Source organism: Schistosoma haematobium, chromosome 4 (genome assembly GCF_000699445.3).
Source record: "Schistosoma haematobium chromosome 4, whole genome shotgun sequence".
NCBI lineage: Eukaryota > Metazoa > Platyhelminthes > Trematoda > Strigeidida > Schistosomatidae > Schistosoma > Schistosoma haematobium.
This window is the reverse complement of record NC_067199.1, coordinates 19,658,454-19,676,326: the sequence shown is the minus strand read 5'-3', so window position 1 is coordinate 19,676,326 and position 17,873 is coordinate 19,658,454. Positions and strand designations below refer to the sequence as shown.

At 34.3% G+C, this 17,873-nt stretch overlaps 1 protein-coding gene across 1 annotated transcript in view; it reads right to left on the bottom strand.

Annotated features, from left to right (window-relative positions):
• The window catches only part of MS3_00007598 (uncharacterized protein), a gene marked incomplete at its 5' end in the record, with an annotated part of 34,207 nt that extends 19,891 nt beyond the window's left edge, over positions 1-14,316 (bottom strand). Inside the window, one exon of the mRNA XM_012945004.2 lies at positions 11,835-14,316. Coding sequence (XP_012800458.1) covers positions 12,031-14,316 — 2,286 coding nt within the window. The 3' untranslated portion in view covers positions 11,835-12,030. The remainder of the gene's footprint in view (positions 1-11,834) is intronic.
• Between the last annotated feature and the right edge of the window lie 3,557 nt (positions 14,317-17,873).

Below are 17,873 nucleotides of genomic sequence, written 5' to 3'. Positions count from 1 at the left end.
GTGACGTTTAGGACCTTCGATCTCGAGCGCGAACTCTTAACCTTTAAACCACTGAACCGGGATCCAGTTCTGTTCATGTCTAACTTCAACCGATCTACGACAATGAGCTATCATCTTCATCCGTCTCGTCAAAAAAGAACTAAAATTTTAGAGATACTTTAAAAATTGAATATATCTACAAATGTTTCTTTTCCAAAATCTTTCCTTAGTTTATGGTCATATTATTTGTTTCTAAATAACATGTTTAGTGCATATAGAGAATTTATCAGTTATTTCATTTTATTAGATAAATTAACATTAAAAAACAATAAAGAAACATACAGAAACAAAACAAGTGAAAAAAATTATTTGAATTTAAACGAATGTACACATTTTCGCCATGTTCCATTAAATTAACATTGCACAACTTACTTACTTACTTACGCCAGTTACTCCTAGTGAAGGAACATAGGCCGCTCACCAGCATTCTCCATCCAACCCTGCCCTAGGTAATCCTTTACAGCTCCTTCCAGTTGTTATTTATTCTTTCCATATCTGCTTCTATTTTCCAACGTAATGTGTTCTTTGGCCTTCCTCTTTTCCGATTCCCTTCAGGATTCCAAGTCAGGGCATGCCTCGTGATGTAGTTTGATGATTTGCGTAATGTATGTCCTATCCATTTCCATCGTCTTTTCCTATTTTCCTCTTCAGATGGAAGCTGGTTTGTTCTCTCACACAGAAGTCTGTTGCTGATGGTATCCGGCCAATGGATGTTGATTATCTTGCGTAGACAGCTATTTATAAATACTTGCACCTTCTTGATGATGGTTGTTGTAGTTCTCCAAGTTTCAGCTCCGTACAGTAGAACTGCCTTGACGTTCGCATTGAAGATTCTCGCTTTGATATTGGTTGAAAGTTGTTTTGAGCCCCATATGTTCTTCAATTGTAGGAATGCTTTCCTTGCTTTGCCAATCCTTGCTTTTACGTCTGCATCTCAACCTCCTTGTTCATCGATGATGCTTCCCAGGTATGTGAAGGATTCTACATCTTCCAGAGTCCCGCTATCAAGAGTGATTGGATTGCTGTTCCCCGCTTTGAATTTGAGGACCTTGGTTTTCCCTTTGTGTCTGTTGAGGCCTACTGATGCAGAGACTGCCGCTACACTGACTGTATTCATCTGCATTTGTTGGTGTTTATGCGATAGGAGGGCTAGGTCATCTGCGAAGTCCGAATCGTTTAATTGATTCTGAGCCGTCCATTGTATTCCGTGTTTTCTCTCAGATGTCGAGGTCTTCATAATCCAGTCGACCACGAGAAGAAAGAGGAAGAAAGAGAGTAGACAGCCTTGTCTGAATCCGGTCCTTACTTGGAATGCGTTTGTCAGCTGTCCTCCATGCATTACTTTGCACTATAGTTCGTCGTATGAGTCCCGGATAATGTTGACAATCATCTTAGGAACTCCGTAGTGTCGAAGATGTTTCTATAACGTTTATAGTGACTCACGTGCAATCGAGTTTAGTTCAGTCAAGGTCTTTTGTTGACCTATTTAATGGACAAAGTCATCCATGATATAACAACTTGTTGTATTATCATTATTATTATGCTTGTATGAAATACATATGCTTGAACATTGTTTAGCGCCTACGCATGTATTCATTCTGCTAGCTTCATTATTAACTGCTTAATCTATTCGCTGACTCATCCATTTTCCTATACATATATATATGTGTACATTTGCACCCATTCACTACAACTACTCGCTACTGCTACTGCTACAATCGTAGTTCGCTTGCTCATTCATTTTGCCTCTCTGCTGTCTGGTCCGAATTATCTACTAAATAAACTGTAGTAGCTGCTTCTTTTTGCCTTCTGATTTCAAACATCGTTGAAGATTATACGATAACGGTTCGAGGGTGATTAATTATCGAAGCACAGCCACTATCTACAGTCAAATGCCTTTTCATAATCAATGAAGTTGATGTACAGTGACGAGTTCCACTCAATTGATTGTTCGTCGATGACCCGTAGTGTTGCAATTTGGTCTGTGCACGATCGATCCTTACGGAATCCAGCTTGTTGTTCTCGAAGTTGGGCGTCTACTGCATCTTTCATCCGGTTCAGCAACACTCTGTTAAAGACTTTTCCTGGTATTGACAGTAGTATAATGCCCCTGTAGTTTTCACATTTGCTCAGGTCTCCTTTCTTTGGGATCTTGATGAGGTGTCCTTCTTCCCAGTCCATCAGCACTTGTTCCTCCTCCCAAATCTTTTTGAATAGAAGGTGAAGCATGTTTGTAGTTACTTCGATGTTTGACTTCAGTGCTTCAGCTGGTAAATTGTTGGGTCCTGCTGCTTTCCCGCTCTTGATTTGTCTGATGGCCATTCTGATTTCTTCCTTCGTTGGCGGATTGACATGTATAGGAAGATCTGGGTGTGCTGCTTCGATGTCCGGTGGATTCGTTGGAGCCGACCTATTCGGGAGTTCCTCGAAGTATTCTACCCATCTGTTACGCTGTTGTTGAATTTCAGTGATATGCTTGCCTTCTTTATCCTTGGCCGGTCTCTCTGGTTTACTATATTTCCCTGCTAGTTTCTTCGTTGTATCATAAAGCTGTTTCATATTTCCTTCACTTGCAGCTAGTTCTTCCACTTATTTCTGCTTGTCGGCTCTAATGTTCTTCTTCACTTGCTTGTTTGCTTCTGTGTGCTCAGCTTGTGCTGGGACTTCCCCTGCTCGTGTTCGCCTGTTGTTAATTCCTGTCTTCTTGTTCTTTCTTCCTTTGATCCTGTTCAGTGTTTCTATAGAGATCCATTCCTTATGATGGTGCTTCTTTAGGCCCAGAACCTCTTGACACTTTGAAGTTAATGCTTCTTTGATACCTTTCTAGTTGTTCTCAATGGTAGTTTCTTCTTTCTTCAATAGATCCTGTAAGGCTTAGAACCTGTTGTTGAGAGTTATCTTGAATTCATTGAGCTTGTCAGTATCTCGAAGGGAGGCTGTATTGAACCTTTGTGGTGCTGTTTGTCCAGTTGTCCAGTTCTTCTTTAGCTTCAGTGTTAAATTGGCCACAACTAGGTGGTGATCTGAAGCTATATCAGCTCCTCTCATGATTCTCACATCTATTGTTCTTCGGAATTTTTTATTGATGTAGATATGATCTATCTGGTTCTCTGTGATGTGGTCCGGTGAGATCCATGTAGCTTTGTATATACGTTTGTGCGGAAATATTGTGCCTCCTATGACCAATTTGTTGAATGCACACAGATTTGCAAATCTTTCTCCATTTTCGTTTCTCTGTCCCAGTCCATGTCGTCCCATGATATCTTCATATCCAGTGTTGTCTATTCCGACTGGCATTTAGATCTCCCATCAGAATGGTGAGGTCGTTTCTTGGGCACTTCTCTATGATTGACTGCAGCCGCTCGTAGAATTGATCTTTAATGTCGTCGTTGCTATCATTGGTGGGTGCATAACATTGGATAATATTCATTAAGATCTCCTCCTTCTTTGTTTTGAATGATGCTTTGATGATTCTGGATGTGTGAGATTCCCATCCTACAAGTGCATTTCGTGCTACTTTGGACAGCATTAGAGCAACTCCCTGAGTGTGTGGAGCATTTTCCTCTTCGTGACTGGAGTATAGCATTTCTCCCGTATTCAGCCTTTGTTGTTCAGCTTGGGTTCAATGTGTTTCGCTGATTCTCAGTACTGCCAAATTGTATCTCCTCATTTCCGTTGCTATTTGACTGGTCTTCCCGGTCTCCCACATTGTTCGGACGTTCCATGTACCTATAAAAATTTTTGCTCTGGTTGTTAGAAGGGGCATCGGCCTCGTGGCTTCCGAAGGAACTTGGCTTTCACCATGAAGCGTCATAATTCTTCTAAATGAAGACCTTCTAACTTTCAGAGCAGAGTTAAAATGGTTTGAATTATTTTTTCTGGTAGGCGTATTTTTAGCGAGTTAGTCTTCTACGGGATGGGGACGATAACCCCATGCCCAACCCTCCTCCTTTACCCGGGCTTGGGACCGGCAGTAACTCTGGGAGAGCTACAGGCACACAAGCAAGTGGCTATTAGGACTCACTAACTGAGTGGATAACGCGATGGCGTTCAAAGCGAATGGTACTGGGTTCGAGTCCCTGAGTGAACATCAACTCTGAGATGCAGGTACATCCAGCTGACGAGTCCCAAATAGGACGAAACGCGCATCCTGGATTCCAATGCTAGCCACTATCCATCTTTGCGTATAAAAGCTTGTGAATTAAGGCAATATCGAGGCATACGTACAGTATGCACATATGCCAATAACATACTGATCAATTACAGTCTTAAACCTCAATGGGAAGATACAAGCAAAACATTACAAAGTGAATTAACATTAAATGTTTACATTTTAATTTGTATAGAAAATCACTATCTATTAATTTTCATTGTAATTTGTTTTTCATTTAGTTAAATTATACAAACATGATTTACTTCTTAGTGTTACGATTTGTAATTTCTATTTATATGTATGTTTATAGATGCTTAGAAGTAGGTTTCAGCAATTAAAGAAATGGATGATTAGTGATATTGAAATAAATTAACTGTAATATAGTAACAATGTATCATAGAGATGTAGTTCGTTTATATTTGAAAAAAGACCCTTAAACTCATCATATGATTTTATCATAAAAACCTTATTGAAAACTTAGGTTCTTTTAGTAATTTTCTAATATTTTAGACGAAATAATTGTAACAAACATTAGAAATCGTTCTGTCAATTTTATTACCATTACAAAACAAAAGTCTTGAATCTAATACATGGTATGGATTAACTAGGAATTGTATATTGTTCGTGATAGTAAGGTTCAAATCCATGAAACAATGTTTAATACTAGTAGGCAACAAATAATTAACACTAAATGAATTGATAAAATTATAAACTGAACCAATAAAGACATATCACTTGCTGTCCTCATAGGCTTATTCAAAGCTGAACCGTGTGTGAGAGGTACGCTGTTGGTCGAGATTTGGTTTGCTTATTCGAGGATTATACATACTTAAATGACTTTATGTACAAATGGATTCGATTTGCCAGTATCGCTTTTTATTCATTCTAAGTCTTTTTACTCATGTAGCTAGTTGGGGTCATATATGGGAAGTGTGTATTTCGGTATAAAAATCAGACGATAACAAAGCAAAACATAAATACGCTTTATTTCAGTATTTACTTATTAATATTTCAAAACATTCCTGATCAAAGTATATGGATAATTTGTAAATTTATTTTATAACAAACAAACTTGAGTGATCTTAGTTAAGGTACTGAAATCCAAATTTAAAATGATCCTGAGAAAATCCTTCGACAAAATTTAGAAATATTATATTACAAACGAAATTTATCTGATGACCGAAGAATGTTAACTTACATACGCCACATCTAATAAACAAACTTATTCTTAATGGGATCAACTCCCAACGTAGTAAATTCACATTTCAAATGATAGAATAGCCTGGATAGATAAACTGGTTAATTCTCAATAAATCAACTGTCGTTGATCTTTCTAGCAAACAATTAAATTATTTCCTGTTGAAACTTTATATAATGAAAGTTCCTTAGTAATTATCATAGAAAGTTTACATTTTCTGTTCTGCGGACCTGTTTCGACCCCCTGGCTCAAAATGTATATTGTGTTTTGATGTTTTATGATTTCCTTTTTTATTTTGTTGATCTCATTTAGATTTTGTGAATTAAAGATCTATAGACAGGGAAGTATTTAGATAAGGGTTGTTTATTTATGATATCTTGCAAATAATCTAAGTGAACACTAATGATTTTATTTTATCTTATAAGATTTCAGAATGCTTAATAATGTGGTTGTTATTTCAGCATGATAGCCAGTGAAATATTCATTAATGTTTGTAAAAATTAAAAAATAACAGGAATTAGACATGCTTCCTTCTAAATGAAACAGACTTAATTGTTTAACTGACAGTAGTTTTTTTTATCAATCAACGGAAACACTGTCTTTTGTAACTTTTTACTGAGACAAACCAACAAACCTGAAATGTATGTAATCTCTGAGGTTTTATTTAGATACGATCTTTATCTAGGCGTCATACGTATATACAGTATTTAAAATTATTCATAACAAGTAGCAGATATTAGTGAAATAGTTTGGATAAACTAGTCCATTGGCAATTAGACATTTTAATCACTGTCATATTCCATAATATGAACGAAGAATATTCATTTTTAATAATTTCTGTTCAGGTTCTACAATACATCCAAATTAATAATCTCAAAATCTGGCCTGTGAATTTAGGATTGTTTGTAGCACAGAATCAAATCAAATCGTTAATGTCCGGGTGATTAATACGAAGTGTTAACTTGAATGTACGTTAAATTAAATAATGAGATTATTGATCAGAATAAATATGATCAACATTGTGGTAAGAGAGATAATGATGTAATTACAAATTAGAAATCATGTAATATGCAGAATAATATGAATTAAATACGAATTAGTAAATACGGCTGGGTCCTGAATTAATTTTCTAAAAACATTGGCAGTGTTATAATTAATAATAGTGAATAATGGCAAGATGTGTGAATAAGATAAGTTTAAGCTATGAATATGAACATTAACTAAATTGCGTCACCATATCATAGAAATGATTATTAAATAATTAGGCCAGAAGTTGATCAAGGTAAAACGAACGGTTGAACATACTTCTTCTGGATGAAAAGCTCCGGCATAACGTACACATTTAAAAGTTAACTTCAGTATCAATCGGATGAGTAAACTGTTGTTATTTTGGCCAATATTTAAGCAATAAACAAAGACTGTTATTTGAAGTTCTATAAATTTAGTGAAATCGAGTTATTTTAACTAATTCTAATTAGTTTCTCAGAGCTTCTTTAACTATAGATTTTCCAGTCAATGTTGTGATTACTTACCAACAAAATAATAATGAAACGTGTATATATATACAAGGCGTCAAATCTTTAATAACAACATCACCGAGCTTACGTTAAATGCGACGAACAAAGACTTTAAATCATTGAATGGCAACGAGTATACCTATTCTTTCCTGGAATATGCAAACTTATATACCCTCATTATTTTAGTAATTCAAAAAACCGAGTAAAAGGAAAACGAAAATCCATACATAGGACACAGGAATTTATTAGTCTGTCTTCCAAGAGAAAGCTAATGATGGTTTTCAGAGTTACATTACTTAGTTCATAATGTTCTAATAAACATTTTTGAAGTGAATCTCCCTTCTTTAAGATTATCCAATAATTCCCAATTAAATGTTATAGGCACGAAGTTCAGCGAAGGGATCTCTTTTCAACGAATTTATTATCAAGCTGTACAAGCGTATATTATATTATGAAACTTTTTTGTTAATTTACTAGTTCCGTGAGGACATGTGAACAAAGAATAATAATCTAATGTAATAGAAAGATTGTAATACTAGATTCCGCAATACGAATAGTAACAATAAAGGATAGTGTGCGTGCAGACAGAAAGCCTAGTTATACTAAGTTAGCAACGGATTGTAATGTTAACGAAGTAAGATGATTAAAATGTTTTTGTAACAAAAATTAAACGTAATAGGAGTGTAAAATCAACTGAATATCAGAGACAATTATAAAACAAGCGCTGACAAAACCCTATGTACTTTGCTCCACGAGAGCAGGTGAACTGTAAGATGCACAAAGAAACGAGCAGACGGGGAAGCTAGTCTTTCACTGATACAGAAGACAGGTTCCAACAAGAGAGTGTTATTCGCAGCTCTGCTTCATAGAAAGTTGCTTTTATCGCTACTGGTAGCCGATTTTTAATTGCATCAGTTGTCCGACCACCTCCAAATTTCAAATCCATATAAAGGTATTTCTTTAAATTAAACTACATTCAGTAATTAAATGATTATTTACCATTATCTATACGACCGAGTAATCCGTTTATCGAAAAACTAAATGTTAGTAACCAAAACACCAACTTGTAGTGTCAGTTATTATGCCAAGTCCATATACCTTATTCTAGCTTTCGGATATCCCATTTTATTCATTCTACTTGAGTCATATGTTGACCTTGTTATTTATTCGCTTATCAATCTAGACTGTTTTTATATGAGCGTATATATGTGTGCCCTTCCTATCCTATCAATCACATGTCTGTAGCCTAATTTCGTCTGACTATAAATATTGAGTAACGCTTGACTAAAATGGAGTTGGCTTCCCAGTCATCTTCCATACGTGTCAAAATTGCTTTGCTATGTTTCGTTCGCTTCATATTCGAAATATACGTATTCTCAAGTCAATTCTCGTTATTCGACTTATTTAATTCCGTTATTGGATAACGCGATTTAAGTCGACGATGATATACGAGAATCAGCAATAGCAAACATCCATACAATCATTCATACGCTCTAAAATAGGAGTCAGATTCGCGAGCCACAAAAGTGGTGAGCCCGCCGACGACGAACGCAACGCAGCAAGCTACGTCGATGAAGGAACTTCTGCACTCTATACGTTCGACGAACAAATTCAGCGAAGCCAGCGCAATATCCAATCCGATGCAATCAGCAAAGCCTGTGCATCATGGTATGGACATGCTCAAGTCGTATTATCTTATCGATACTTTGTACTCATGTCAACCATTCTCATTGATCCATTCGTCGGTTTGTTCAATTACGATTCAAATTATCATTATATGCTTATTATTACATCATTATCAATATCATGACCGAATGTGGAATTATTAATCTTGTTCGTGCTGTCACTAAATTGGCATTTTCGCAATCATATCACTCACCGAACAAATTATCATTTTATGAAAATTCCACTTAACTTTGTGAGAACTCATTGGGATATTTTTACTATTCAAAAACGTGAAATTTTCCTGCTTTAAGTGAGTTCGTCCCAATTTTTCATGTCATTTTGATCTAATATTGCATTCATTCACTTAGTCGAGGTCAGCAATTTATGTTATCACAACATACATTTTTCATTTCGAAATCGCCTCCTATTATGTCTGTGGATGCTTCTGACTAGATGACTAGTAACCATTACGTTCATTTTATCTATTCTTCCACGTGCATAACTACATGCTGCATCACTTATCACTCAAAAACGCTATTCGAGTACTGCAACTACTATTCTATTTCCATCGCACTGCATATCAGAACATAGAGTTTAGAGCTAGCCTCTCAAAGATACACTCTTGTTCGTCACATCCAAGTCAGTCTCATACGTCGCCATCACTAATCATATGTATTGGTATTTTTGTCATGCCTTGGTACGGTCTTGTAACAAACGAGATCGAGCGCGTCTCCCTCGAACCACACAAACCACTCTAGGCTTCATGACCAAAAAGGAATACGACTCTACGTACCTCATCTACTCAGTCACTATTCTGTTCCTCTGGTCATTCTACTAATACATATTCAACGATAACTCGGTGCCTTTGTCATAACGCAGACGACAACATCCACTGACTTCAAATTTTATGATTATCAATTGCAGTGCAGCAACGAATATCACCCGTCGATGCAGTTATCATTTCACGACTTAACTATTATCATCCTACGAACGGGAGTTACGCATTTAAATTCGAATTCACTCATCACTAGTCAATGCTATTTATTCTGCTGCGGCTCAACAGAACATATATTTAACGTATTTCACTAGTTCGTCAGCATCACAGACCAATTTCTGTCATATTCTACTGTACTTATTTTGACGATTTATTTCCCTGTCATACCCACAAACAATTTATTACTATTTCCACGATAATTTGAATCACTCATACAAACGTTTTATTTTATCGTTCAGACAGTCATAGAATTAGTACATGTTAATTTTTTGTACGCTCATTAATTTGCTCATATTCGCGTGCTAACGTTTCCATTTTTGTCCGCGTCTTTTCTATATTCATGTATTCTTTTGCATAAGTATGACATTTTCATATAATACACTCACCCCTCATGTGACACTGTACTTTATCGAGTGTTGTACAATTTTTTTGGCTACTTATTGTTAACGTTAGCTTCATATCACTTGTGTTATTTTCGAAAACAGACATTTTTTAAATGTGCTATTTTCTACGAGGGGGCTATGTAGTGTCAGTTATTATGCCAAGTCCATATACCTTATTCTAGCTTTCGGATATCCCATTTTATTCATTCTACTTGAGTCATATGTTGACCTTGTTATTTATTCGCTTATCAATCTAGACTGTTTTTATATGAGCGTATATATGTGTGCCCTTCCTATCCTATCAATCACATGTCTGTAGCTTAATTTCGTCTGACTATAAATATTGAGTAACGCTTGACTAAAATGGAGTTGGCTTCCCAGTCATCTTCCATACGTGTCAAAATTGCTTTGCTATGGCTCTCGCTCGCTTGCTTGCCTTTCGGCACAACTCTTCTATGCTTGTTTAATGCATCTGTACATTTGGATATATGTGTGTGGTCTCGTAATAAACGTAATCAACACTTCGTATTTGTCTTCTGATTAATATACCGTTGGGACGTTGTATAGAACGGTTATCAAGACGAGCTATATACGAATTTTAAGGATTATATCGAATACGGGCCACTACAAACTACTCTGTTCTGTTTTATTATTATTATTGTCTTGAAACATATATACACGTATTAGTCTCAGCTATAGTCAATCATATTATTTCGTATCTTATTCTTCTTATAGCTTTTGGTTACGTTTGAAAATTCAATGGTTAAAGTATATTAAATTATTATATTATTCCTTGTAATCTTAGTCTGTTTGCAGATGAAATGAGGCTATGAAATAGAATGAATTCACTTTATTCTGAAAATTTTATTGTTTTGACACTGTTAAGATTAGATTAAAATCACTAAAACGAATTAACAAGGTCATACACGTTATTTTATATACGATAATGATAAGTTAACAAACCGTTAAACTTTATTCCTAAATGCTTCACATTATTCAGCCTAGTGATTATGTATCAATCTTTGCCGAAATGTTACTATCGAATTCGAGGACTGAACTATTAATTGAAGAACTAATATCCTCGAAAACGGTCTATAATTCAATTAGATAAAAATTTCTTTTCATTAGTAACCTAGACAACCAATAAAATTTAAAACTAATTTACAGGAAATCTTAAAATGTCATATTAAAAGCTTGCTTTTCAAGACCCCTTGAGATATACTAACTTATAGTTCAATCGGTTATACATATATATAATTCTAACAATTACAATTTGCATACATCTTCACACATTTGTACGCTAGGTATTCCGGCTATTGGAACATGTCAGAAAATAGACCGATTAATATAACGATAAACTTATGTATTACATGGAAATAAGTTTAAGATAATTATATCCACAATATTTTGTATCTAATCAAAATTTATGCATTTTATACAAATAAATACTAATTATCATCCATAAAATCTCCATAAAGCTAACTTATTTGTCTAATGTTAAATCATTGTGTAAGAAAACCTATCAAGAAAATTAGAGAAAATTATCTAACAAGTTGTTACAGGCAATTATATTCGCATGATTTATTCAATATCTCATTTGCAAAAAAGAAAAAGGAAAATAAATCGAATATCATCAGCATCACTAATTTCAACTAAGAACTGTGATTATTCATTTGAGAATTTTAGTCAAGTACCACATTAAATGCTCTTACTAACTATCATACATTAGGTAAAGTTAGAAAATTAATTAAACATTACATAATTTCATTAATTTACAATAATTTGTTTTTATATTAAAACTTTATTAAGTTACATTTATAATTGTCTGAAATAACAATAGAACTATACAATCAACAATAAATAGATCAATTTGCAAGTTGTTTACCTGATATGATGGTACTCATTCTATTGATTGATGAATCGAAATTATTTGACTATGTACAGATAATTATATGATGTTATTGTAAATTTTCAGTGTTACTGTAAGTTTTATCTAAGGAATTCATCTTTTTGATTCTAGTAAAGTCCTATTTGAATAATTTAAATTTAGACTAAAAGATTTATTGGGATATCGTTTAGATTTATTTAGTCATTTTTTCATTTTTATGGGAAGATTTGTCTAAATTTGTAAAAGAGTTACTTCCGTGTATTGGACAATCAGAATTACTATGATTTTGTATTAAATAACTTGAATTGAAATCATTATCATTCTTATTTATTAATCCATGTATTGGACAGGAAGTTTGATCAAATGTCTTATCATGACAAACGTTTGTATTATTTTGATGCTTGCCAGAATGTTGATGAAATGAATATGATTCAAGAGAACAAGATATTTGTTTTGGTGATAATGAGCTATCAGATATTGAACAATCTTGATCCACTGAACATGTTAAATGATGTTTTTCATTTGTATTATTTAAAGAATAAATTAATTCAGGGGAATGATTTCCAGATCTTACACTTAATGTATAATAAACTCTAGGTTTTGATTGTTTTATTGAAGAGTTATATTCATTATGATTTGGATTTAAATCAACTGGACTTTCACAATTTTGAGATGCATTTGATGTTAAATAACCCATATCACTACTTTGTGGTGAAGGTGTTTCTTGTTTCATTGAATGATTTAATAATTTTGTTTGTAATATACTTTTATTGTTATTATTTAATAAATCACCTGGGTAACGTTTATTTCCATCATTTAATCGATTGTCTATCTGTTGAATACTATCGATTTCCTGTACATTACTCAAATCTTCATTGTGTAATTTGGAAGATATGGAAATAAAATCAGTGCATATTTTGTGATTTTGATTACTATTGAGAGGATTGACATTAATCTGTGTAAAAGGCTGAATATTATTGTTATTATTATTCGGACCACAATTTGAAGTTATCAACTTCTCATAACTTACATTATGTGGTTCAATATTCGTTTTCAATCCTTCATTAGACAATGTTATTTTATGATTTTGATGCGATAATCGTTTATTGTATATGCATCTTACTATAAATAAACCAATTATTATAAATGTAACATTAAATACTACGATAAAGATTGTAATTATAATCGGATTAAATAAAAAAGTATAATCTACTTCATTGTTTAAATTTTCGTTAAATAATTGTAACTGATTACTTTTTTCATTTGATTTTTGTACATGAACATAGAATGTAGCTGAAGCCTGACCTTTATAATTACTAGCTTGACATTTGTAATAACCTTCATCCATAGTTTTATCTAATTGTTTGAAAAATAATGTAGTCGTAAATTTTATTCCAGGACTAACAGTTTGAATAATATGTGACCAATGTGGCTGTATTAATATCCCATTGTAAAACCATTGAATATGCATTTTTGGTTCACTAATAAATGAACAAACTAACGTCAAATTTTCGCCTTGTATACCATATACATGAATTGGTGTGGTAACATGATCAGTAAGATTCATTTTCACGTTATTTTTATCATTTTTATCACCATGATGAGATGGTACAGTATGCATTAATTCCGGTTCACATTGTAATGAGGTTAAATTTAAATACATTAATGCCACATTTTGATATTGTAATGGTGAATCACATTCTCCACCCGGTTTTGAATTAACATATAAAGCTTTTTTTGGTAATCGATTTAACCATTGACGAAACCATAATATTTGGCAATCACATATCCATTTTACACCTTCTAAATTTAAATAAGAAAAATGTTCTGGTCTTAGACCATGCAATGCATCTTCCATAAGATTAGCAAATATATTATGAGCAAGATTTAAATGATGTAATCGATTTAAACCATTAAATGTATCTGGTTCTGTATAAATTTTATTTGATAATAAACTCATATCTAATCGATTTAAACTCCTACCCATACCATATAAAAATCTTGCTGGTAAATAACTCAATTCATTACCACTTAAATCTAAATAACGAACATGAATAAGTTGAGAAAATGCTAACACAGGGAATGGATTATGAAAATTTGATGTTAATTGATTAAATCTTAAATCTAACCAAATTAATGTATTAACAATCGGTAGAAATGCACGTTCAGTAATTTTATATATTCTATTATGAGCTAAAATTAATTTACGTATATTTTGTAAACGTGTAAAACTATCTTCATGTAATATTTCAATATAATTATATGATAAATCTAATTCAATTGTATTTTCATTTATAAATCCAGGTAATGTTGTTAATCCTTTATGTGAACAATGAAATAATTTAATATCGGTTTGTAAATGACATGAATTACACATAATATAATAATTATCAATGATGATTAATAATAAGAATAACAATAACAATATTGAATACATTAATAGTACATTTTTCATAATGCATATTACTGGAAAGTACATAAAAAATGCAAAAAAAAGATAGTAATCACTGAGTCATTGGAATATTTCCTTTATTCTTGATTTTTTTCATGAATTCGGGTCGTTTTTTTTAAATAATGATCATCATATTTATCAATAAATAGAAACAACGGTGAAAATCTGTTTATTTTTGATATTCCTTGAACTTTATTAGATTCTCTCATGTTTTCTTTCTTTTTTTTTGTTTTAAATTTAAAAAAATGTTTTCTTGTTTGTTTTTATTTTCTAACAAAAATATTTTATTTATAATAAGAGAATTATTTATTTATTTATATTAATATCTTTAAATTACTTTATTTGTGTTTGTCATTAAAACACGTTATCTGTCTGTAAAAATTCAATAATTTTATAAAATCAACCAATCAGAATTATTTTGAATTTTTATAAACACAAAAAAAGTCTTTTTTAAATAATAAAGGAACTGACATAACTGGAAGTGAAATTGTGGTATGTGCTACTTATATTGATATAAGTAGTATATGACGCGAGTTTAAAACGTAATGTCTGGCAGCGGAAGATGGGAGAAGATCAAGAAAGAAAGAGCGGGAACACAATGCAATTGATAAGAAAACACATGAACAATAAATTGTGAGACAATAGATTGATGTTTACAACAGGAACAGTCCAGGTTGATATGATGGATTGATATTTTGCAAATTAACGATTTGCTATATGGTTTTTCTATTTTACCGAGTAACTCTGTAATTTTGTGCTAAATACATTCGATTGTACCTACTAGTGTTCTTGTTCACTACAAAACGATCAACTATCGGTTTATTGAGTGTTTTATGGAAAATCCGTTTTTTCCTTTTTCTCTTGGATATAAATCAAAATAACTTCGTGTCTAACCTTTTGAACAAAGTTTATTTTCATAAATTTGGTTTAATTTAAACTATAGGTAGTATTGTTCAAAATAGTATACATTATGCTAGTCTCCCTTTGAATAAATCAATAAATACTAATGAATCTACTGTTGATTCGTGAAAACTTCTAGCAGACGCTTGATTAAAGTGTATAGAATGTTATGTTATTGTGAAACTTCTCAGAACCAGTAAATAGTAAAGATATTTCATAAGAAATACTTAGTTCATCTGTTATTCAAGGTATTGTAATTCCTTTATAACTTATTGAAATATAAATTAAGGATAATTCGTAATAACATATTTACAGCACTGGAAAGCTAGACTATTATGACTGTTGCTAAGAGGGATTGAGTTAGTTTTCAGGTTTTGTATTTCTAACTAACTTCACGTAAGTAATATACCGGGCCAACCATACACACTCTGGATGATAAGTGAGAGTTGTTGAAGAGCTCTTGTTATCGATTAAAATAAGACTTCGCTTTCATAGGAAGTATATATAAGTTAGCGAATTAAAATACAGCATGACATTCTGAGGAGTATGTAACCGAATTGTGCATATATAATCGAATCGACTAGTCAATAAAAACTTTCCGACAATATTAATACTCAAAAAGATGGTTACTCTCGAGAACAAGAAGCAGATAAAATAGTCAGACATATACACTACCATGAAACAAACTTTAAGAAAAGCTTAACATCAATTATCAGTCAGAAAAAAATTACAGAGCGCCTACAGAATTGTATGAAAGACACGCAGGCAGATGGCAGTGAGCACACATTCACACACACAGGATACTCAGCCACATGGAACACTGATTGCAGACCTGAGGTTGATGTTGTGTACTGCACTGAAATCTGTGCTCCGAGAGAGGCTCGAACTCTCGACCTCCGCATTATAAGTACGGCGCTCTAACCAACTAAGCTACCGGAGCACGTTTCCGCCGCCACAATCGTCCTCCATCGAAAACGCATTACACTCAAACAAACCATAACAACATTTCACAACAGAATACTACACGTCATAACACATCTACTCTCAAATAATACTATCGAACAAACTCATCTCATACTCATTGTCCCTTCGTCTCTCTACACACGGAATATTAGCCATATTCTCTACACAATCATCTCCCACTTTCAACTGATCAACAACACATCACGTATGTCCTCCTCTTCACAACTCTCCACAACCGATCGATTCACGTCACATATCACCAGTTCATCAACACCATCCAACTAGTCTCATACATATGAGAGTTTGTGGGAATCGTGCATCAACAACAAGTCAAAAGTCGGTGTCGTTCACAGATGAATAGTCCACCCGAACTCATTCCACAAGTGAACGGAAACAAAACACTCGTGGCTGACTTGATCAGACAGATGAAGAAACGACTGTCAACTGCATGCTCATCAATTGGTCGACGAGGACTACCCATCAACCACATAGTCGCTCTACACGTTCGCAGTCGGCAAGCATGCACGCATGAACCACAATCACTGACACCCACACGTCTCTCCACTCATCGCTCTACTATCAATCTACATGTAGACCAATCACAAATGCTCGACCGAATTCAGAAGCGCATTCCCACAATGATATGGCCGATTTGGTCGGATAGCTCACTAGGTGAGCTGACTTGATTGTTTCTGTGACCGCGGTTCTACCGTCACTCGACACAAGTCACAAGTGTGTACACGTCGAACAATTTCACAACACCGAGTGTACACACATTGTGTGGGTGAGATTTGACAATACACCAATACATCGAGGTGATAATGAGAGCTAATCAAATGTATTATTGAACATCAAGTCAAATCAGTGGCGGATACAGTGAGACGAGAGCACACTATGGTTCACAATACACGGATTCTATTAGTTCAGGTATCACGATGTTGAGCAAGATTGATTACTTCGACAGTGAGATACTTGTGCGACCTGAACATTGTTTGTGATGAACTGAATCAGGTTTTGCTTAATCGTCCCGTTCTGTAATAATTCTGGAGGTGAGTTGGACCCTGTGACATGTGAACAGTGGACAGAAGTGTCTGTGGTTGGTGTGTTTGAACAGTGTGGTCATCTGGTTCATGTTGAGAGTGGATGATTAGCTGTAAACGGTTGACTGGTAGAGAACACACTGGTCAACAGTGTCCACGAGAGGAGGACAGTTTGACATGTATCACATTGCTCGCACACACACACACACAGATCGTGACTGTTCGTATGACTTGTGATATCGCCCGTATGATGCCAGATGATTGAGACAGTGCTGGTGCTGCACAGTCACTATTGAAACCGAGCTCGTGCAGCCAACACCATCGTCACGACCACCTCTGATAAACCACCAACACACTAGCAATAAATAGTGTCGGCAATTTGAACAACAACGCACCGACCGATCCAACGAGCTTCGCCAATTAGATATGACCGTGCACTGAACTCGTGTTTGTCCGGTCACCACACTATGCTTGTGTGCACGACACGCAGGCAGATGGCAGTGAGCACACATTCACACACACAGGATACTCAGCCACATGGAACACTGATTGCAGACCTGAGGTTGATGTTGTGTACTGCACTGAAATCTGTGCTCCGAGAGAGGCTCGAACTCTCGACCTCCGCATTATAAGTACGGCGCTCTAACCAACTAAGCTACCGGAGCACGTTTCCGCCGCCAC